Source organism: Microtus oregoni, unplaced genomic scaffold (genome assembly GCF_018167655.1).
Source record: "Microtus oregoni isolate MIOR12 unplaced genomic scaffold, Mior012 000104F_ref0000108, whole genome shotgun sequence".
NCBI lineage: Eukaryota > Metazoa > Chordata > Mammalia > Rodentia > Cricetidae > Microtus > Microtus oregoni.
Genome location: NW_024544718.1, coordinates 2,432,388 through 2,455,177, shown reverse-complemented (window position 1 = coordinate 2,455,177; position 22,790 = coordinate 2,432,388). Strand labels below are relative to the sequence as shown.

The following is a 22,790-nucleotide window of genomic DNA, read 5'->3' as shown; positions in this document are numbered from 1 at the left end:
GGGGCGATAATGAATTGGTGTGATTGTACAGCATGGGTTCAACCCCCAGTACCACAAAACCACAACACACACACAAACACATGCATATACACATATATACACACATACAAACATATACACACATTCACACACACATATACACACACATACACACACAGAAAGGGAGTTCATTCATCCATGACGAAGAATGAAATCCTATTGTTTACAGACAATAAAATGGACAAGCTGCAGATCGTATTAATCAAAACAAGTCATATACAAATATTGTATGTTTGTTTTGTATCTTTGGATCCTATATTTTATATATAAATAACCATAATCACATATAAAATCATATCTGATATGAGAATAGAAGGGAGACAATTTGGGAAAAAAAAGGCATCCATGAGAAGAGCAGGGAGGGAGAAAAGAAAGGGAATGGGGCGTCTATATGGTCAAAGCACATGGTATACACGAATGAAAACGTCTTTAGGAAGTCCATCACTGTGTACAATGAATATATACTAATAACATTAGTAACTGCATCAGGCCCTGGGTTCATTCCCAAGCAATGCAAAACAAACATACAAAAAAACAAAAGAGACAAAAGTCAAAGTTTGCTGTTTTCCTCCTTTCATGCATTTCTTCTTGTCCCTTGAGGTAATAATTCTTGTCGCTTTTTTGTTTATTTCAGCTGTATCTAGATATTTGCTGTGATACCCAATGCTGCGATGAAGATCACTGGAAGATAACCTTGTACAGTCCACATCATCACAAGTGCACTGCTGTGGCAGAAGCTACATGCCTTTTATTTTGCTGGTTAGGTTTAAATTAATTAGTAATTGTTTTTTTATTCAAATTATCAAATTCAAAAGACTATACACGAAAACCTCCCTCCTATCCTCCCTTCCCAAATTGACTGTCCTTTCTCAAAAGCAGGCAGTTATCCTTTCTAAGATATATTCGAGTGGTTCGCCGTTTATAACAATAGAAACACAAATCATGGTGGCTTATGCAGTTTCAATTTGATGGCTATTGCCAACTGGCCCTCCAGAGCCGAGCTAACTGCTATCAGCTGTGGATTTCCACCGGGTCTGAACAGGCCTCGAGCACAGCATGCTACCATGCTTTACTTCTTTGCCCATCTGACTGGTAAACATACTTTCTCATTTCATTTGTGTTTATTTAATCTGTATTGTATTGTTAGAAACAAAACAATGTTTACTTGCACTGAGAGAGCGCCCCTGCTTCCCACTGCATCCTCTCTTGTACTATCTCCTCTGCCATCTGGCTAGACAGAATAGGGAGACATTCTGTTCTTTTACTCCTTCCTGCCGGCTCTGGTCTGTGCTTCTCGCAGTCACTCCAGTGACCATGCTGCCTTCTATTTCTCAGTCTGCTACCTCCATGGTGGTGAGTGCCAAGACTGCAGCTTTTATCTTTCTAAGCTATTGTTTGTCACTGTGTTCTTCGGTAAATACTGAATGAATGGATGAATGGGCCGCTAGCAATTTCAGACTAAGGTCAGTGAAAGGCAGCCATTCTGTACGAGTGATTGAAATCTCTCTATTATGTCATTATCTCATAAGAATGCATTATATGCAGTAGATAGCACTTCAAATTCACCGTGAAATGATGGGTTCTTTGATAAATAGTGTTGGGCTCATTGTTAACTACCACATTTGGGGGAAAATCTGTGTCCCTACCTGAAACTCAAATAACCCAGGTAGATATATTAAGTATAGCTGAAGATAAAGAGAAAGCATAAAAATAAGAAATACTCATGAATATGGATCTCTCTATATATATCACCTCAGGATGGGGAAACCTTCAAGATAAAAACCTTAAAACTGATAAATTTCATTACAATTTAAGAAATTAGCATACCAAGACAGAAACAAATTTGAACGGCTAATAACGTATGACAAAACTAGCTTTTAAAACAGCCAAAGGGAAACCTGCCAGAATCATCAAAACAGAGGAACAAGGAAGCTTAACTGTTAGAAGACAGGACTTTGATGCCAGGCTACAAAGTAAGTTCTAGGGTAATCTGCGCTACAGAATGAGACCAGAGCTCAAAAAAAAAAAAAGAAAAATTAAGACTAGACAACAAATACATACCCCTGTAGCAACCAGACAGACACTCCGACAGCTAAAGGCTATTCGATTTCACTGGGAATCAAGGAAGGTCAGCTTATACTATTTTCACCTACAATTTAGCCAAGGTGATAACTTTCCTTGCTGGCAACTACATGGAAGTAAAAATTGGTATCATCTTTCTCGAGGGCATTTTCCCAGTATTATTAAAAGTCTTTCGTTTTGATCTAGATCATTTTGAGAACTAACCAAAAGGAAATAATCAGAATATATATATATATATATATATATATATATATATATATATATATATAAAGATTTACTACAAGGACATTACAGTGGCATATTTATAGTAGTGAGAAATTGAAAGCACTCTAAATGTCCTACAACAGAATTGGATAATAAGTTATGCTGCGTTCACAGATAAGAATGTAGGCATTAAAAGCGTCATATTGGGACTCTCTAGATGGCTTAGGAGTTAAGGGCACCTGCCACCAAGCCTGATGACAGGAGTTCAACACCCCAGACCCACTTGGTTGAAGGAGAGAGCAGACTTCTGCAAATGTGCTGGAGTAACCACGTACTCACGCACGCACAAGCACACAAAATAAGAATTTAACAGCATTTTAAAGAACCATCCCATTGAAAACTATTTAAGGATACAAGGGAATACTGATAATGCCATGTTTTATTTTTTAAAAGAAAGCAATAATAAAGCAGTGCCAATTGTGCTTTGTAAACACGAGTGAATTTATTATGTATTTTTATAGAAAAGGAGTTGGTAGGAATATACTCTGGATTGAAGAGTCTCTGCAGACAGGCTATCCTGTTCTATGGCAAGCTCCAGTGGAAGCTGTGCTGGCAATCGCTGGAAAGACGACCTTGTGAGGGATCTTGTCTGCATGGAAGGATCTGTGGGAAAAGTTCAAATCAAATTTGGTTTCAAAATGCCAGTACAGACAAAATTAAGGGGTGACTACTGCCAAAGCTGATACTGTCATTTCTTAGTCACCTGTATAGAGATGAAAACTAACTAGCACCGTTCGACCATTTCTACGTATATTTACTTAATGCTTCTAACATCCTCAAGAGGTGTAGCTCAGGCAAGTCTTCATCATGCCATGCTATCTATGAGGAAACATGTCAAGGAAGATTAGATATCTTATCTAAGATCAAAAAACTAGAAACTGGGTTGGTGAGTTAGACTTCAAACCTGAAAACATGTCTGCCTTCTGAACCTAAGTATGCATCCAGTTAGTAAGGCAAGAAGAAAGAAGGTACCGTGATGTGCCAAAAGAAAACAGGAAGTAAGTCAGCAAATAAATTACTTCTGGAATTGGTTCCCTTTGAGACTAGTGTCCCATGACTATTGCAGACACGGAAACTGCTCCCAATAGTCTCGGTTATAGGAAAAGAACAGGATACAAACACCTCATGTCCTTCCAGTTTACACATAAGGATTCTTGGTTTGTGTCCTGAGCATGATAAGAATCTGGCCTGAGTTACTACTTCCCGCTCACTCCTGCCATAGGCAGACATGGTGGCAGTGGGTGGCAAACCAAGTCAGATATCAAGGGTTCCCAAGAAGGAACAGTTATTTCTCTTGTATTCAGGAACTAGCCACAAACTGAGAATCTGTCATCTTTGGTGACACCTGTTGTAGAATTTCTCGGGTGGAGGCTGGACATGGTGGCACATGTCTGTCATTCCATCCCTAGAGGGGCTGACAGGAGGATCTCAGGTTTGAGCTCAGCCTGGCTACCTAATGAATTTCAGGTTCCCCTGGGATACACAATGAGATCATGTCTTAAAAAGAAAGAAATAACCCGGCTTCTGCCAAGGACCATGTCTGGATCTGTGGTCCTCCTGCAGCCTGGATTTGTGCAGAAGTCCGAGGCCCCTGTTACCACCAAAGGTCATGTGGAAGCCCAGGGTTGGGGCTGAAACCTGTGGCCTTGTCAGGGTCCATGAGTGTGCTGTGGCCAGAGCCATCCTGATCTCAGTAGCTGGTGCTCCTATCTGGAGCCAGGAGGTCATCCAGGCCCAAGCTGCTGCCAAGGGCCACGTCTGTGTCCATGGTCCTGCTCCAGCTGGCATCTGTGTTGATGTCTGTGGTCTATGTCACTTCAGGGGACCGTAGGAACCATGCTTGATGATATCGGGGCCATCTTCAGTCAGCTCTGCCCTTCACTGGCCCCGGGAAAGCTGACCCTGTTCCTGCTGGGCACTGTAGCAAGAGAGGTGGCCCCGGCCGTCATCAGAGAGCTGCCCCCACCAAGCACTCGGAAGATGTGGCCTCAACCCTCACCTTAAAGAACTGACCCTGATGGCATGGGCTTAGGGGAGCTGGCCCCACCCTCTTACCCGAGGCAGGCAGGCAGCCCCAGTGGCCCGGACTGAGCAGCTCAGCTACCACCCAGGCCCACAGCCAGGCCTTGGGTTGGCCCACCCGAACATCTACCCCCTCTAGGACCTGCTGGAACTTGTGGATGGTCTGATCCTGTGGAAAGATTCCCAGAGGATCTCCATGACTTGGGAGGGGTCTCGGTGAGGATCCTCTTGGTGAGGATCCAGTGAGGATGGTGTACCAGAAACCAGAGACCTTGAACCAGACCAATGACTCTTTGTAATGAACATTTGCGAGTAAAGCTGATTGGATAAAATGGTATGCTGTGTGATACACTGCTCCCAATGCCGCCAGGACAAATGAAGAGGTATTAGAGAGGTGGGAAAGATGGAGGAGCAAAGAGGTTTTTTGTTTGCTTGTTTGGTTTGTCTTTACTTGCTTTTTCATTTGTTTCTTTTATTTAGATTTTTAAAATTTTTCTTTTGGTGGGAGGCACTACCAGGATGGGGGGAGGATATAGGGGGACTGGGAGAATTGGATTAGGGGGAGCAGAATTAGGATGCATGATGTAACATTCCCAAAGAATCAATAAAGAATTTATGTTAAATTTAAGAAAAAAAAAAGAAGGAACTAGCACTCTTCTTTGCCACCACACTGCAGAGCCTTTTTGGTTGACCCATGTCCTCTTCCACAGTTAGCGCCGTGCTGGCGTGCCTCTCTCCCAGCCAGCCTCTCCTTCACCTTCAACAGTGTCCAACCCTCAGACTCTGGCCGCAGTTAGTGTGTTGATAGCCCCAGATCCCCTTGCCTAGCAAGCACCTATTCCTTCCTCTAACCAGGTAGTCCCGTCCCCCTTAAAAGTCACGAATTCCCTCTTCATCCTAGGCCAGCATGTAGCCGGTCCTAACTAAGCACCTTTCAGCCTGCCTTTCACCTACCCGCCCAACCCCTAGCCTACTTAGGCTTGCTCCTCTCCTCACTCACTCAGCCCTTATTTACTGAATTTGTCTTCGTTTTTTATGCCCCCTTTTTCATAGCCAAGCTCCTTTTCTAAGCCCATTCTCAACCTGGTCTCCCTTTCTGCTAGGCATATACCCCCTTACACCCCTTCCATTACCAGGCCCCATTCCTCGGCCCTTGTGTGGTAACCAAACTAAAGCCCTGCAACACAGTTTTCACTCTTCCCCGGCCTGTGTTCCAGGGACAGGTAGGCCCTGTAGCAGGTTTTCAGCAGCTCAGAACTGTTTCCTATGCCTTTCGGCCTCACTAATCACATCTCCCTAGCTATGTGTGAAAACAGCTTCCCACTGCCAGGACTTGCTCTTCTCTCCTAGGAAAACACGGAGATCTGCCTTCCTGCAGTTATATTTATTAGCAGGCATTTGGTCAGTGTTTAGGGTCCAGGCAAAAGCATCCCACTTAAGATAGTCACAGATATCCAAGGACATAGAATTACTACTTGCCCAAGCTGCTGAGATAGATAGAAGAATAAACATGTCCTGGTTTTTACCTCACTTAAAAGATTCCTAACCCTTGATGCTCACTTTCACCTCACTTTACTGGTGATTTTAGTTCAGGAAACTTAGTGATTGTGTTTTACTCTCAAGGACAGCAGAAGAGACAATTAACCGCAATCCAGAGAGAGACCCGCGACACCCACGACCAGAACAGCTGATACCAGCATATCCCAGAACTGAAAATTTAGAGGCTTGGGCCTCCTCTTTGTTTTTACCGCCTAGAGCAATAAATGTAAACTTCGTACCTAGACCTGTCGAAATTGCAGTGTCTGGTGAATGTGCTAATCAGAGCAGGAGCCGTTAGCTCCCCCCTGACAGTTTACATAGGTTGCCTGGTTGCCCGGTGTCTTCTATGAATGTTGGGAAAAAAGAAGCAGCACATTGATTGTAAACAATCCATGCCCTATTCCTAATTTTACTGCAAATATACCTTTTAGCTCTTTCTAACTGCCTAAAAATGTAGCATACCCCACTACCCTTCCCCTCTAGCATTCCCTGATGATTTAATTTCTTTAACTGTTTTTCTCCATTAAGGAGTTCACCAGATGTGCACTAGCCACTCCCACCTTAGAGCCCCCCCCCTCTCTGTGTGTGTGTGTGTGTGTGTGAGTGTGTGTGTGTGAAAACTCTTACCTGATTTCTATAAGGCAAAAGAATTCCAGCCCTGGAAACTGCTAGGGCTGGGGAATTGCTGGCTATAAGGGCATATATGACTGGGAATGTTTGTAATGGGTAGAACTAAGAGAACAAGGATGAATAAGGAATAAGAAGAATAAGAATAAATAAACATGGATAGAAACATGGATAGATTTCTTTTTTTTATTTTTGAGACCATATTTTATTTTCTTTCCATTTTTTTATTGAGAAAAGGAGAAAAAAAAACAAGTTTCCACCTCCTCCCAGCCTCCCATTTCCCTCTCCCTCCTCCCACCCTTCTTCCCCTCCTCCCACCCTTCTCCCCCTCCCCCCACTCCTCTCCCTCTCCCTCTGCAGTCCAAAGAGCAGTCAGGGTTCCCTGCCCTGTGGTAAGTCCTAGGTCCTCCCCTCTCCGTCCATTTCTAGGAAGGTGAACATCCAAACTGGCTAGGCTCCCACAAAGCCAGCACATTACGTAGGTTCAAAACCCCGTGCCATTGTCCTTGGCTTCTCATCAGCCCCCATTGTTCGCCATGCTAAGAGTCCAGTTTTATCCCATGCTTTTTCAGTCACAGTCCAGCTGGCCTTGGTGACCTCCCAATAGATCAGCTCCACTGTCTCAGTGGGTGGGTGCACCCCTCGTGGTCCGGACTTCTTTGTTCATGTTCTCCCTCCTTCTGCTCCTCATTGGGACCTTGGGAGCTCAGTCCAGTGCTCCAGTGTGAGTCTCTGTCTCTATCTCCATCCATCACCAGATGAAGGTTCTATGATGATATGCAAGATATTCGTCAGTATTGCTATAGGATAGGGTCATTTCAGGTTCCCTATCCTCAGCTGCCCAAGGAACTAACTGGGGATCTTGGCTTGGGCATCTGGGAGCCACTCTAGGTTCAAGTCTCTTGCCAACTCTAAGGTGGCTCCCTTAACTAAGAATTGTGCTTCCGTGCTCCCCTATCCAACCTTCCTTTATCCAATCCTCCTTTTTCCCCAAGTTCCCCCCATTCTCCCCTTCTCCCTTTTCTCTCCCCATCTCCCCTTACCCCCATCCCACCCCACCCCCAAGATCTCAATTTTCTCCCCGGCCATTTTGTCTACTTCCCATAGCCAAGAGGACAACTATATGTTTTTCCTTAGGTTCACCTTCTTACTTAGCTTCTTTGGGATCACCAATTGTAGACTCCGTGACCCTTGTTTATGGCTAGAAACCAATTATGAGTGAGTACATCCCATATTCATCTTTTTGGGTCTGGGTTACCTCACTCAGGATCGTATTTTCTATTTCCATCCATTTGCATGCAAAATTCGCGAAGTCATTGTTTATTACTGCAGCGTAGTACTCTAATGTGTAGATATTCCACACTTTCTTCATCCATTCTTCCATTGAAGGGCATCTAGGTTCTTTCCAGGTTCTGGCTATTACAAATAATACTGCTATGAACATAGTTGAACAAATACTCTTGTCATATGATCGGGCATCTCTTGGGTATATTCCCAGGAGTGGTATTGCTGGGTCCAGGGGTAGGTTGATCCCGAATTTCCTGAGAAACCGAAACACCGATTTCCAAAGTGGTTGCACAAGATTGCATTCCCACCAGCAATGGATGAGTGTACCCCTTCCTCCACAGCCTCTCCAGCAAAGGCTATCATTGGAGTTTTTTATTTTAGCCATTCTGACAGGTGTAAGATGATATCTCAAAGTTGTTTTGATTTGCATTTCCCTGATCGCTAAGGAGGGTGAGCATGACCTTAAGTGTCTTTTGGCCATTTGAACTTCCTCTGCTGAGAATTCTCTGTTCAGTTCAGTACCCCATTTTTGAATTGGGTTAATTAGCATTTTAAAGTCTAGTTTCCTGAGTTCTCTATATAGTTTGGAGATCAGACCTTTGTCTGTTGAGGGGTTGGTGAAGATCTTCTCCCAGTCAGTAGGTTGCCTTTTTGTCTTGGTGACAGTGTCCTTTGCTTTACAGAAGCTTCTCAGTTTTAGTAGGTCCCATTTATTCAATGTTGCCCTTAATGTCTGTGCTGTTGGGGTTACACATAGGAAGCGATCTCCTGTGCCCATCTGCTGTAGGGTACTTCCCACTTTCTCTTCTATCAGGTTCAATGTGTTCTGACTGATAGTAAGGTCTTTAATCCATTTGGACTTGAGTTTTGTGCATGGTGATAGATATGGGTCTATTTTCATTCTTCTACAGGTTGACATCCAGTTATGCCAGCACCATTTGTTGAAGATGCTTTCTTTCTTCCATTGTATACTTTTGGCTCCTTTATCAAAAATTAGGTGTTCATAGGTTTGTGGGTTAAAATCCGGGTCTTCTATATGATTCCATTGTTCAACTTCTCTGTTTTTATGCCAATACCACACTGTTTTCATCACTGTAGCTCTGTAATAGAGTTTGAAGTCAGGGATGGTAATGCCTCCAGACAATCCTTTATTGTATAGGATTGTTTTGGCTATCCTGGGTTTTTTGTTTTTCCATATAAAGTTGATTATTGTCCTCTCAAGATCTGTGAAGAATTTTGATGGGACCTTGATGGGGATTGCATTGAATCTATAAATTGCCTTTGGTAGAATTGCCATTTTTACTATGTTGATCCTCCCAATCCAAGAGCAAGGGAGGTCCTTCCATTTTCTGGTATACTCCTCAGTTTCTTTCTTCAATGCCTTAAAGTTCTTGTCAAATAGATCTTTCACTTCCTTGGTTAGAGTTACCCCAAGATATTTTATGCTCTTTGTGGCTATCGTGAAAGGTGAAGCTTCTCTGATTTCCCTCTCTGCTTCCATATCCTTTGTGTATAAGAGGGCAACTGATTTTTTGGAGTTGATCTTGTATCCTGCCACATTACTAAAGGTGTTTATCAGCTGTAAGAATAAATAAACATGGATAGAAACATGGATAGATTTCTTAACCCTCAGACTTTAGCCCCCTTCATTTATTGTAGAGTCGTTTTTTAAAATCCTGAGAGAGAGCCCTAGAAGCTGGACCTTTAGGGTTCCCGTTAGTTAAACAAATGCAGCATAAACACATTTTTACATAGCGAAAGTAATATTCTACAAAAAGGCCCTTTTTGGTAACCAGGTAACCTTCCTCAGTTTGAACTAGCATCTCTAGCTTGCACCACTTCAACCACAGAGGAACTTGATCCTAGCCAGAATCTTTTCATCCGCCAGGGACTCTTAAGCTGTACGTGTTAGAGAGTTTTATGTCAACTTGACACAAGCTATTGTCATGAGAGGAAGGACCTTGACTGAGAAAATGCCTTCAAAAGATCTGGCTGTATCTATTAGAACAGGGCCTGCAGAATCAACAGAGCAGGGCTCAGAGAGGATCACAGAGACAGAAGCCACAGTCGCGGATCCTATAGGGGTCTGAGTTAGACCCTCTGCATGTACCTTGTGGTCATGTAGCTTGGTGTTCTTGTGGGACTCCTAAGAGTGGGAATAGGGGCTATCTCGGACTCTTTGCCTGCACTCGGGACCCTTTTCCTCCTTCTGTGTTGCCTCATCCAGCCCTGATATGAGAGTTTGTGCCTAGTCTTATTGTAATTTGTAATGCCATGTTCTGTTGATATCCCTGGGAGACCTCCTCTTTTTTAAAGGGGAAATGAAAAGGGAGTGTATTTGGGGAGAGGAAGGGGTGGTCGGATGGGGGAAACTACAGTCAGGATATAGTGTATGAGAGAAGAATAAAATAATCGGGCTGTAGGCAAGTCTGTAGAACATTTTCGTAATTAGTGATTGATGGTGGAAGGCCCAGCCCATTGTGAGTGGTGCCATCCCTAGCTAGGTTAGTGGTCCTGGGTTCTTAAGAAAGCAGGCTGAGCAAGTCAGAGGGAACAAGTCAGGATGCAGCTCCCCTCCATGGCCTCTGCATCTGCTCCTGCCTCCAGGTTCCTGTCCTGTTTGATTTGAGGTCCTGCCTTGGCTTCTCTCAAACCCTTTGCTCCCAAGTTGTTTGATTGTGGTGTTTGAGCACAGCTCTGCTTATCCTAAGACACCATCTGCTCCTGCCTTCAAGTAAGCTTCCTGGTCCTATCCAAGTTCCCTTTCCTACCTTGTGCCTTCTCTGTACCAATAGGCAGGCCATTCACCTGTTGGGCCCCTTCTGCAGACCTTTTCTTCTTTAACAGTTGGGGTCAGCTTCCCTGTCCTTGGGCTCCTAATTAAACTAGGCATCCTTCCATTGTCCAGCCTTTCACTAAGCCAGCCCTCTCCCCTCACCCTATGATCCCTTTCCCAGCTAAGGCCTCCCTTCCTTCCCCTGCCCAGAGCTATGTCCCTCTCTCCCATATCCAGCTGGGTCCCTTTCCCTCGCCTATCATTTCTTACCAATGACCTTCGCCTTTGTTTTGCTACTCCTATACCCTAGCTCCTCTGCCCACCTGAGCCTGCTTCCTTATATACAGTCCAGATGAAGACAGGCTCTTTTCTCCCTCCATAACCTTTCACAGGATAGTGGCTTCTCCAGTCTGTGTCCCTTGCTAAACAAACTAGGACTCCTTCTTACCCCAGGTCTAATTCTCCAACCTGGACCCCAGATGCCTTTATCCCCTTCTTGGGCTATCTTCCTCTCCTCAACACTGTTTTCCCCACGTTGTGTCCCTGGATCAGCCTGAACCAACCTTTCAAGCTGTATGGTGCCTGCCAGAATCCTTTATCTAGTACCCCTCCCTTCCGAGTTGATTGGTTACTTAGCCAACGCCTCTTTCCCTAGGAAGGCCTCATCTCATTCCGGAACCCCTTCCTCAGAAAGTGTCCTGCCCCTAGCCTAACCGGATCATTTCCCATCAAAAACCATGGGCTGGGGCTCACTTGTCATCTGCTACACCCATCCAACCTGGCCTCTTCAGTGACTTGGTCAATTTCCAGCCCTTTCCTCCGCCCACAGCTGGGAAGCTCAGTTTCTAGACTTATTATCCAAACAGTCCCACCTTTTCCAGGACCCCTTCCCTAGAATATGGTTTAGTTTCCAGTCAGCTTCCCTTCCCAAACCTGGCCCCCGTCCCATCTTTTTCTTTCCCTGTATAACTCACCCCAACTGACTCACCTCTCCTACCAAGAATCCTCCACCAGCCAGTGTCTGTGTCTGTGACCTGTAGCCAGGCCTCCTTGCCCATCACGGTGTGCTGCCTCCAGTCAGTCAGGGCCACTGTCCATCAATATGCCGCTGTTTTAGCCAAACAGACCCCCCTCCCCTGCTCCTGCTCTACATAGCCCACACCACAAGGCACCCTTTTCGTTTCTATAGCCCTTCAGTAGCCCTCACTCACATCCTTAGGCAGGCCCCTTCCCTAGAGCCTGTCCTTGCGGTCTAGTCTACCCAAGCATCTTTAAAACAAAACAAAACGAAACAAACACACTCAAAAAACCTCTTGATGGCCTGCTTCTTATCTTGCCCACCTATTCAGCTTTAACTGCAGCCTCTGAAGGCTTTCCCTAGGCTGTCTCTGTGCTCAGCCTTCACCCTCCTGCCCAGCCAGGCCTTCCTCTGTAGATAACATCTCTTTTCAAGCACATTTTTTTTGCTTCCCCTCCAAAGCTTGGCCCCTCTTCCTCCCTAACTCCCAAATCCAGTGTCCCTGTCCTATAATGGGCTCTTTTCCCATAATGTACCCAATACTGTGGGGTTTTTTTTCAGACACTGACTAGCTGAAACTTCTTGTTTCCATAGCTAGAGCTGTCTGTCAGGATTTCCCCATTTGGATTTTGGAAACATCCAGAAGTAGATTATAGTAGCATTTCTTCCCCTCCTGCAACATAGCCTGGCCTGGCTGAGGGCTCTTTATCAAGCAGCAGAGACTACTAAAGGAAGCCCTTTCTTGTTTCACCGAGTGAAACATCAGTCTAGGGCATCCTTAGAGTAAATTCCTCCCAAATTCCAGCCTGGGAAACACTGCTGCCACCAAGGCTGCAGGTGTATTACCCAAAGCCTCATCTGTCCCCTCCCACCCCCAACCGGCTCCTAGTCTTAGGAGTCCTTTACTGAAGGCCATCTGGGTTACAAACTTCAGACACAAGAAATGCAAAGCAAGTATTTCAAATGCTGTTTTTATCTTTTAACACATTGCACAACTGGTTTTAAACATTTTTGAACCGACATGTATTATTTGGGAACATTTGGAAGGGACGAAGGTTCTTCAAAATGAATTTAAGTAACTTCACTGAAATCCAGGACCTTATGACTAACCTTAGAAATTACACAAATCATTCCATTCCGTTCCATTCTTCTTTTGGCATATTCAGGATATCAACTCATCCTTAACAAACACAGAGCTGGATTGTTCACTGTTTTCTTTTACATAAAACTCATCAACTACCGTAGAACTTCCAAAAATTGCTTTAATTTTTTTTTCCTCTTAAGGAAAGTCACTAAGTTCAGATCTTCCACATCTTTGAGGTAACCCTTACTTGTTCTACTGGCTCATTTAAACTGAATTTCTGTATCTAACAGTTACGCTTAGCTTTTAAATTTGAAAACATATTTTTTAAGAGCTCAGAAAACATTGAGCAACTAAAATCCTTTTGCAGCTTTACAAGTTTGAATGAAAAACAAAACAATCAAATTACTACTGGAAGACTTGCTCGTAACCCAGGCATTGGAACGTCGGTTAAAAGCAAAGCAAACGGCCAGCTGTGGCTTTTTTTTCTGAAAAAAAAAAAACAATGAAAAACACTCATAAACCACTCCAGCCACACAAACTCCTCTTATCAAGTGATTTGATAGATACATAAGGAAAAAATCCCCAAACCCGAACCTTTCTGCTAAACTCATTCACGCCCGGGTAAACAATAAGCAAAGTCCAACATTTCCATTTTCAGCTTACCATTAATTGAAGCCTGAAGAAGACAAAAGTACCTCAGGGCCAAATGAAGTTAGACTCAATGAAACCTAAGTCTCTTGGTTGTCCCGAGGAGGGATTCTTCCGTCCTTAAGCCTGCCCCCCAAAGAAGACACACATAACTTAGTCGGAAAACAAACAACCAAAATGAGGCAGGATTGGAAGGGACGAATTTCAATATTTAAGTAAACCTTGGAAGAAAATAAACCAGCCAAGGAAAAAGCAACTGTTCCTACTGAGAAATGCCATAGCTGTTTCAGCTTTCCCAGGATCTGCAGGTGTCAAGCATGGCAGAAATATGGCGCTTAGAGCCGAGGTCCGTGGCTGCTGGAAACTTTTAGAACAGGCGCGGTGCCATGGCAGCAGCGGAGGTGCCCGCGGCCTCGATGGGCTTCACTGAGTTGTAGTGCTCCCCGAACTCACAGGCGTAGTGCAGATAGACCAGTGTGATCGGCTTCCGGGTGTACTCCTCCCCGATCACAATGATGGGCGAGTTGGCCTGTATCACCTCGATGGGGGTCTGCAGGACATGCGACATGGCTCTCAATTCCAGCTGGCCACCCCACAATGACCTGTGCACGATGTCATCGCAGTACCTCAGGAAGTCCTCACGGGTGTAGAAGTTGCCGGCCTCGGGTTCGGTGAAGAAAGGTAAGAAGTCATCAATGTGTTTCTTCATATAGTAGGCCGTGCGGTAGCGCAGGCTCTCCACAGTCACCGAGAACACCAGCTGGTCTTGGATGGCACGGTACATGCAATGGCCGTCGGCAGGGATGGGCTTCATCTCCAGACTTCTAGCTGCCAAAATGGCAGCGACCTTTTCTTCCTCCTCGCGGCGGTAGGCGGCCTGCTCTTCGCTCTGGGCCACTGGGATCCTCTGCGGGCGTTGTCTCTGCAGGTTAGCTCTTCGCTCACGCCTTTTCTGGGCCTTCGATGGGCGTGGGGGCACATTTTCAAGGTTCATCTTTTTGAGGTTGGCTGCAATCGACTCCACGCTGGCGTCAGGCTCTTCTTGAAATCTCTCCAGTTCCTGACGGTGCCTCTGCTCCATCTCGGCCCTGAGACGGGCAGTATCAGCAAGCACCTGCTTTCTTCTGTTCCTGTCATTTTTTGGGACAGAACTTTCGAGGGCCTGGATGTGAGCTTGCAGCTCTCTTTTTTCGCGATAATGGCGGCGGATCACCCGTTGGAATTCGGTCTCGGGGTCATCCATTATCGCAGTGGAAGGCGAGAATTGAAGTTGGAAGGAAACTGGAACAGTTCAAATCACCAGAGCGCCTCACAGAACCGCTGCCCGAGGGACCAGACCGCCTCACAGAACCGCTGTCCGAGGAAGCTGTGGCACTCTGCCTCCTTCTGAGGCTGTTCCCAGCATCCTAGTAACGGCCCTCCGTGCTATTGGCTGCTGCCTCAGGGCCACGCCCCCAGACACGCCTGGGCTTTGTGACTGGCTTTTGAGGGCCCTTAAGTCTGTTCTCAGTAGACCCCCTAGCACCTCACGCCTCTGGTTTTTTAAACCGACTTTAAAAGCCGCTCCTAGGAGCCTGCCTTTATACAATTTGTGCGATAATTGGGCTTGTAGAATTTTTAGTCACTCTTACTGCCTACTGCTTTTCCAAGTTTGGACAGAACACAGGCACAGGCCATGCTTGATAACCACACGATAAATATTATCAGTTAAATACGTTCTGACCTGAACTTGGCATTTCTCTTTGTGTCCAGGAAGCAGTGCGGCGTTCTCCGGTTTTTCAGGTCTCTTGACCTGAAACTCTTAATCTTCGTGTATCAGAACAAAGACACTTCCTTGCATTTCTGGGAACACAGAGTCTTTTTAATTTATGTTTCAAACCTGATGAGTCCCATCTCAGGGCAAGACGACAGCAACTGCCCTCTTCAGAGGCACGCACTACAAGTAAGTGGATCTCTTGGCTTGTGCTAACAGAAATCATCCAAACACCCCTTCTTCTGAGTCCCCGTCTCCCTACAAGGGCTCTCTAGAATAAATCTCCAGGAAGCATCATGAGCCAGTGTTCATCAGGTTACTTCTTCTTGATTGCTTTCAAAATGTTTGTTTCAAAAGATTGCTGCAAAAGGTCTGTGAGGAAAAAATAACCCACAAACCCCTTTCAAATATGCTTTTATTGTATGATAATCAGTATTTTTGTCTTTACAGTTCCCAACCTGCCGGTTAGATGCTACCCCATTCTTCACTTGAGAGCCAGGTTTGTTAAAGCAAGCCTGTAACCCTAGCCCTTGTGAGGTGGAGGCGGGAGAACTAAACCTTCCAAGGTCATCCAGGGAGATGTATAAAGTTCCAGGCCAGCCTGGAGTATGTTGAGACCCTGTCTCAGAAAATTCCGAACCAACCACCCAGAACAGACACTTCCACAGAGGTATGTTCTCCACCAAACACACAGGCTTTTGTGTGAACGTAAGTCCTCATGTCTCTGGACAAAATGCCCAGGAATGAAATTGCTTGTGCTGTATTCTCAGTTCACATTCTTTTTAAAGAGAGTGTTTTCCAGAAAGACTGTAGCTGATTCGTTTACACGAGAGGTGAATGAGGCATCCAGTTTCTTTGTCTTCTTACCAGCATTTTGGTATTGTCACCTTTAAAATGCGTACACTGATGTTAGTCTCGTGATAATCTCACTATGGCTTTAATGGGCTCGCATCTAATGACTGTTTCTGGTACTGCAGATGGAAACCCTTATATATGTAGATGAAAAGTCTTTCACATGTTAGGAAAGGGCCGTACCTTCGTGGTCATCTTTTACATTTGTTTAGTTGTTGTTGTTGCTGCTGCTGGTGGTGGTAGTGGTGGTTGTGGGGTGTGTGTGTTTGTGTGTGTGTGTGTGTGTGTGTGTGTGATGTCTGTGCATGGACGTGCATATGCCATTGTGAATGTGTAGAAGTCAGAGAACAATTTCGTGGAGTTGTTTTTCTCTTTTGTTGTGGGCTCTGGGGACTGGATTCAGGCCATTTCATGCTTACAAGGCATGCATTTTTACCCACTGAGATATCTTGCTTGATGTTCATCTTGTAATGTCCTCGTTTTCACCTATCACTTATATTTCTTGATAAAATGTTTTTATAATTTGCATATTTTCTAAATGGGTTGCCCTTTTTTTCCTGTTAGTTTTGAGAGTTGTTATATTCTAAATGCCAGCCCTTTGTCAGATGTGTGTTTTGCAAATTGTTTTCTCTTAGTCTACAGCTTGTCTTCTTTTTCTTAGCAGGGTCTTTCTCAAAGCAAAAACATTTAATTTTAAGGCCAGTTTTGTGTCTCGGTGGTAGCACTTGTGAGTACTCGTGTTGGATTCCTAGTACCACTGAAGGATTTTAACCATCCTGATTTTTCAGATGGGAACCTCAAACTCATAATCCTTTGCCTTATGCTCTCAAGTGCTGCGGTTGCAGATGTAAGCCATCATATTTGCAACATTTTTATTTTGGATTAAGTACAACCAACCAGTTTTCCTTATATGATCTTATTTTTAGTGTCAAGTATAAAGAACTCTTTGTCTAGCCCTAAACTCAAAGGTAGTATCCTTTTTTAAACTATGAAGAAAAAAAATTTAAAACTTACATTTATTTAGTGCGTGTGTACTTGCACACATGTCATTGTGCACACATGGTAGTCAGAAGGTAACTGTGGGAGTCAGTTCTCTCTTTTTAACCATATAGGTCCAGGTTAGCAGAGTTGTTGCAGGCTCCTTTACCCACTGAGACAGTCCTCTCAATCTCTCTATCCATATCTCTATCTATCTATCTATCTATCTATCTATCTATCTATCTATCTATCGTCTATCTATCCAACATCTATCCAGCATCTATCTATCTATCTATCTATCTATCTATCTATCTATCTATCATCTATCATCTATCTATCGTCTATCTATCCAACATCTATCCAGCATCTATCTATCTATCTATCTATCTATCTTCTCTCATATATTACATCCTGACCTCAGTTTCCTCTTCTCCCACTCCTCAAAGCCACCTCCCACCTCCCCTCTCCCCCAGATCCATTGCTTCTCCTTTTTCCTTTCGAAAAGGGCAGAGGTCCCAGGGATATCAATCACACATTGTAACACAGGTTACAATAAGACTATTTACCTACCCTAATATTAAGGAGGAAAGGGATCCTAAGAGCAGGCAAAAGAGTCAGAGACAGTCACACTCCCACTGTTCGGAGTCCCACAAAAACCAAATTCCACACATACATAAACAATATTTTACTGTATGTAATCCCCAGTTGTTTATTTTTGTTTCCATTGCCTCTGTGCCAGTGTGTGTGTGTGTGTGTGTTAACCACAAAATCACCACAAAGGACAATGTCGTGAAACTTTATTGTTTTTAGGAGTTTTACAGTTAAGGTCTTATATTAAATATTTATCCTGTTTTGAATTGCTATTTGTTTTTGGAATAAGATGATGGATAAATTCCTTTGCCTCACATGCAGATATTCAGTGCCCCTAGCATTTGCTCAGTGTCACGTCTTTCCCATGCCGTGTACTTTGGGTACCCTTGTGGGGTTTCAGTTGGGCTCTGTGTCTGGAGGTTTACTCCAGACCTTTATAAGAATAACAAAATTATAAAGTCATTTAACAGAATGTGAAAAGTATTTGTAAAGTATATGTGTGTTGAAGAATTAGTATCTGGTGAAGACTACAGGTCTAGCTGAGTGATAAGATACTTTGTTAAAAATCCACAAGGCCTTGGACTTGGTCCTCAACATGTACACAAACACATGTATACATATACACAGAAAGACACTCACATGTATATTTATATAGTTCATATTTATTTTTCTATAACACAATGGCACCAAAAATCATGACTTTATTTTTGTGTGTAAAGAGCCCAAAGACACTTTTTTTTTCCCAAAAAAAGCATGCAGATAACAAAAGTTCCATGTAAAGTGCTCAATTGTGGAGGAAACAAATTAAAATCCCACTGTAGTACCATAGTACACCTACTAAGATGTCTATTATCAATAATAGAAAATCGTAAATGTGGAGGATATTAAGAAAACAGAGCTCATACAAATCATTGGAAAGAATGCAAATTAGTGCATTCAGTACAGGGAACAGACGGAGTTTCTTCAGTGAAAAAAAAATCAAGTTGGAGTAGCTCAGCCATACTGTTGGAGCACATGTATAGATAGTGTTTGAACACATTTACAGGTCCCTGCATTTAACCACCAGCACTCAAAAAAAAAAAAACCACTCTGAGATTAGGTAAATTTGTCTTTTTATTTAACTGAGAGACTTACAACTTCAGAGTTTAAACTTAAACCACTGTAGAGGGTGTTTCAAGACAGGGTTTCTCTGTGTGTAACAACCCTGGCTATCCCGGAACTTGCTTTGTAGACCAGGCTGGTCTCATACTAATAGAATTTCCCCTGCCTCTGCCTCCCAAGTCCTGGGATTAAAAGTGCACACCACCACTGCCTGGCATGGTGATGTGTTTTGACTTTGTTTTTTTACTTTGTTTTAAGTTTTGAAGCTTAGACCTTAGGTTTTTGTGTCGGTTTGATTTTAGGATGACATAGGATGTCCTTCTGTTAAGTGTTGCTTTTATTGGTTAATGAATAAAGTTGCTTCGGCCTATGGCATGGCAGAATATAGTCAGGCTGGAAGAGATATGATGTGGGAGTGATTTCTTTCTGATCTGTTGCTTTCATTGGTTAATTAATAAAGAAACTGCCTAGGCCCATTTGATAGGCCAACCCGTAGGTGGGTGGAGTAAACAGAACAGAATGCTGGGAGAAAGAAAGCTGAGTGAAGAGTCGCCATGGTTCTCCCACTCCAGACAGATGCAGGTTAAGATCTTTCCTGGTAAGCGCACCTCATGGTGCTACATAGATTATTAAAAATGGGTTAAGAGGCTAAAACTAATGGGCCAGGCAATGTTTAAAAGAATGTAGTTTCTGTGTAATTATTTCGGGTAAAACTAGCCGTGCGGGCGGCCGGGTGCTGGGAAAGTCGCCTGCCGCTCATACTACAACAGAGATATATCTAGAGAGAGTAGGCTGAGTCAGAGAGATGTCGTGTAGCTGTTGAAGAAGACAGACGCTGAAACTTTACTAGTAAGCCCCAGCCTTGTCTTGACACACAGAATAATAGAAATGGGTTAATTTAAGATGTAAGAGTCAACTAGGAATATGCTAGAGTCTTTGACTAAGCGGTGCTGTAATTAGTATAGTTTCTATGTGTTTATTTGGATCTGGACGGCTGGGAAACAAACAAGCAGTCTCCTCCTACATTGGGGTTTTGCCTAGGCATATCCAATAGCTTTTAAGCCATTTGTTGAAAAAGTTATACTTCTGCCATTGAATTGGTTTTACACTTTTGTCAAAAATTAGTTGGGTATACTTTTTAACTTTTATTGATTCTTTGTGGATTTCACACCATGCATTTCGATAACTCTTATCTCCTGTTCCCTCACATCTGACCTCTGCCCTTGCAACCTCCCTCCCCATATCAAAACTAAATTCAAAAGAAATACCAAAAGCCAAACAAAAACAAAAACAAAAAAGGAGAAGAATATTTCATGGAAGCTGTAGTGTGGCCAATTGAGTCACACAGTTCAGCCTTTAGTTTGTTCATCTTTACTTGCAAATATTCATTGCCACAAGTCATTGGTCTGACTCGAGGCCTCTGGTTTCTGCTACACCACCAATAATGGACTCTCACTCCTGTTCCACTTGGATATCCTGTTGTTGTCCTGTGTCATGGAGACCCTGCTGTTTTGGATCTGTAGGTTTGTCTCCTTCACCTGTTCCAACAGTTCATAGATGAGGTGGATGTTGTGGTGGGTCAACCCATAGCCCTGGTTCTGGGCCTGGGTGGTAGCTGGGTTGGTCATCCCTCCAGCTCTCCTGCATCCTCACTATCCAGGCAAGTTCTCCAGCACTGCCTCGGCTAGTTCACCCAATGTAGCCTACAGCAAGGAGCGGGGCCAATTCTGCTCTCAGATCCTTGGGTCTTTCTCATCCACATTCACACCACCAGAGCCTGTTCTACTGTTTTGTCCAGGAAAGGTGCCAGGCCCTCTCTCCCAATTGCTGTAGGGAGTATACAAGGGGTGTTCAACCCACCTGCCTTCACCTGCACCTCTGCCAACAGGGTCAGCTCTAGTGTGCCGCCCACGCAAGGGGCAGGGTCTGCATTTCTGTGTGCTGGAGCTGGTAAGGGGCGGGACTAGTTCTCTCCCTCCAGTGACCCCTGGACCAGCTCTCTTACTTGCTACAGGTAGCAAGTGGCAGAAAGGGGAGGGCATCTTTCTCTTACCCATGCCACCTTATGGCAGACAAGAGGGTTGGGGTCAGCTCTGTTGCTCTCACACCCTCAGAGCTGGCTCTAGGTGCTGCCCAGCTCTAGTGTGCTGCCCAGGTGAGGGGAATGCTTGTGCTGAGGGATGGGACATATTTTCCAAGTGTGAGGGTGAGCTCTCTCCTGAGGGGCAGGGCCATCTCTCCTGCCACAGTAACCAGCAAGGGGCAGGGTCGGCTATCCCAGTGTGAGGCATGGCTGGTTCAGCACAGCGTGGTTTCAATGACCTCCTGTGCAAACACAGGCCATGGAAATCACCACAGACCCCAGCTGCAGCAGGACCATGTACTCAGACATGGCCCTTGGCACCAGCTCGGGCCCAGACATAACTACAGCTTCAGTGCCAGCACAGGTCATTATGACCCAGGATGGAGCATGACTGAGCATGACCATTGTTTACCAACATGATTTCAGGTGGTTGACCAGACACAACAGAGCCATCAGTGGTAACAGGAGCCACAGACATCTTCCCAGACTCTGGTCACTGCAGGGCCGTGGAACCAGACATGGCCATGGGCAACAGACTAGGCCTGGATGTCTTCATGGCCCCAGATGGCAGCACTGGCCTCACAGATCAGTATGGCCCCAGTAGCAGTATGGTCTTTAGACACTGACATGGTCTTATGATGGAGAAAGGTCATTGGTTAATTAATAAAGAAACTGCTTGGCCCTGATAGGTTAGAACGTAGGTGGGTGGAGTAAACAGAGCAGAATGCTGGGAGGAAGAGGACGTGAGCTCATACGCCTTAGCTCTGCTCTCTGGGGCAGACGCGATGAAGCTCCGACCCAGGATGGACATAGGCTAGAATCTTCCCGGTAAGCGCACCTCGGTGCTACACACATTAATAGAAATGGGCCAGGCAGTTTTAAATAAATACAGTTTGTGTGTTGTTATTTCTGGTGTAAAACTAGCCATGTGGGAGCTGGGCAGGACGAAAAGCAGGCCCGCAGCTCCTACTGCAGTCTTAGGTGGCTGACCAGACCCTGGTCATCTGCATGGCCCTCAGGAGGTAACAGGAGCCATGGATATCAACTCAGACCCTCCCTGGATGCTGTAGGGCCACAGAGCCAGACATGGCTCATGGCAGCAGCCCTGGCTGGATACCATGGCCCCAGGTGGCAGCACAGGGCATTCATATCAGCATGTCTCTGGTGGCAGCAGAGCCCTCAGATACCAACATGGTTACAGGTTATAGCATCCATGTGTTCCCTGGTGGCAACATGGGCTAGAGACATTGACACAGACTTTGGCCATGATAGAACCATGGACTCAGACATGATCCTAGGTATCAGCCCAGGCCAGGATGTCAACATGGCCCCAGGTTGTTGTGTTTGGAGCTGCGGGCTACTTTCCCAGCACCTAGCCGCCCGCACGGCTAGCTTTACCCGAAATAATTACATGGAAACTGTATTCTTTTAAACACTGCCTGGCCCATTAGTTCCAACCTCTTATTGGCTAGCTCTTACATATTGACCTAACCCATTTCTAATAATCTGTGTAGCCCATGGGGTGGCTTACCAGGGAAGATCTTAACCTGTGGCTGTGTCAGGAGTGAGAATCATGGCGACTGCCTGACTCAGCTTCTTTCTCCCAGCATTCTGTTCTGTTTACTCCGCCTACCTAATTCTCTGTTCTATTAAAGGGCTAAGGTAGTCTCTTTATTTAACCAATGAAATCAACACAAAACAGAAGACTCCCACATCACCAGGTGGCTGTGCAAGTCACTCAGATTGGCATGGCCCCCATAGCAGCTTGGCCCTCAAATACAAACATGGTCCCAGGTGGTGGCAGTTGGGCATATTTTTTTGAGTTTGTTTCTAGAAGCTCTATTTTACAAGGAATGATCTGTATCTATCCCTCCACCAACATCTGACAGTTTTTATTAATTGTATTGTATAGAAAGTCTTAGAATCAGCTAAATCATTTCCTTTAATGGTGTGGGAAGTCCTTCTGTATATGTCTTGCTTTTATTGGTTAATGAATAAAGAATCTGCCTTGGCTGGTGATAGGGCAGAGTAGAACTAGGTGGGGGG

General features: G+C 44.6%; 1 protein-coding gene across 1 annotated transcript; it reads right to left on the bottom strand.

Annotated features, from left to right (window-relative positions):
• Positions 1 to 13,753: 13,753 nt before the first annotated feature.
• On the bottom strand, positions 13,754 to 14,629 carry LOC121443288 (OTU domain-containing protein 6A-like). The gene has a single exon (XM_041644991.1). It carries the CDS (start codon positions 14,627 to 14,629, stop codon positions 13,754 to 13,756), a length of 876 nt encoding a protein of 291 aa, XP_041500925.1.
• Positions 14,630 to 22,790: the final 8,161 nt, after the last annotated feature.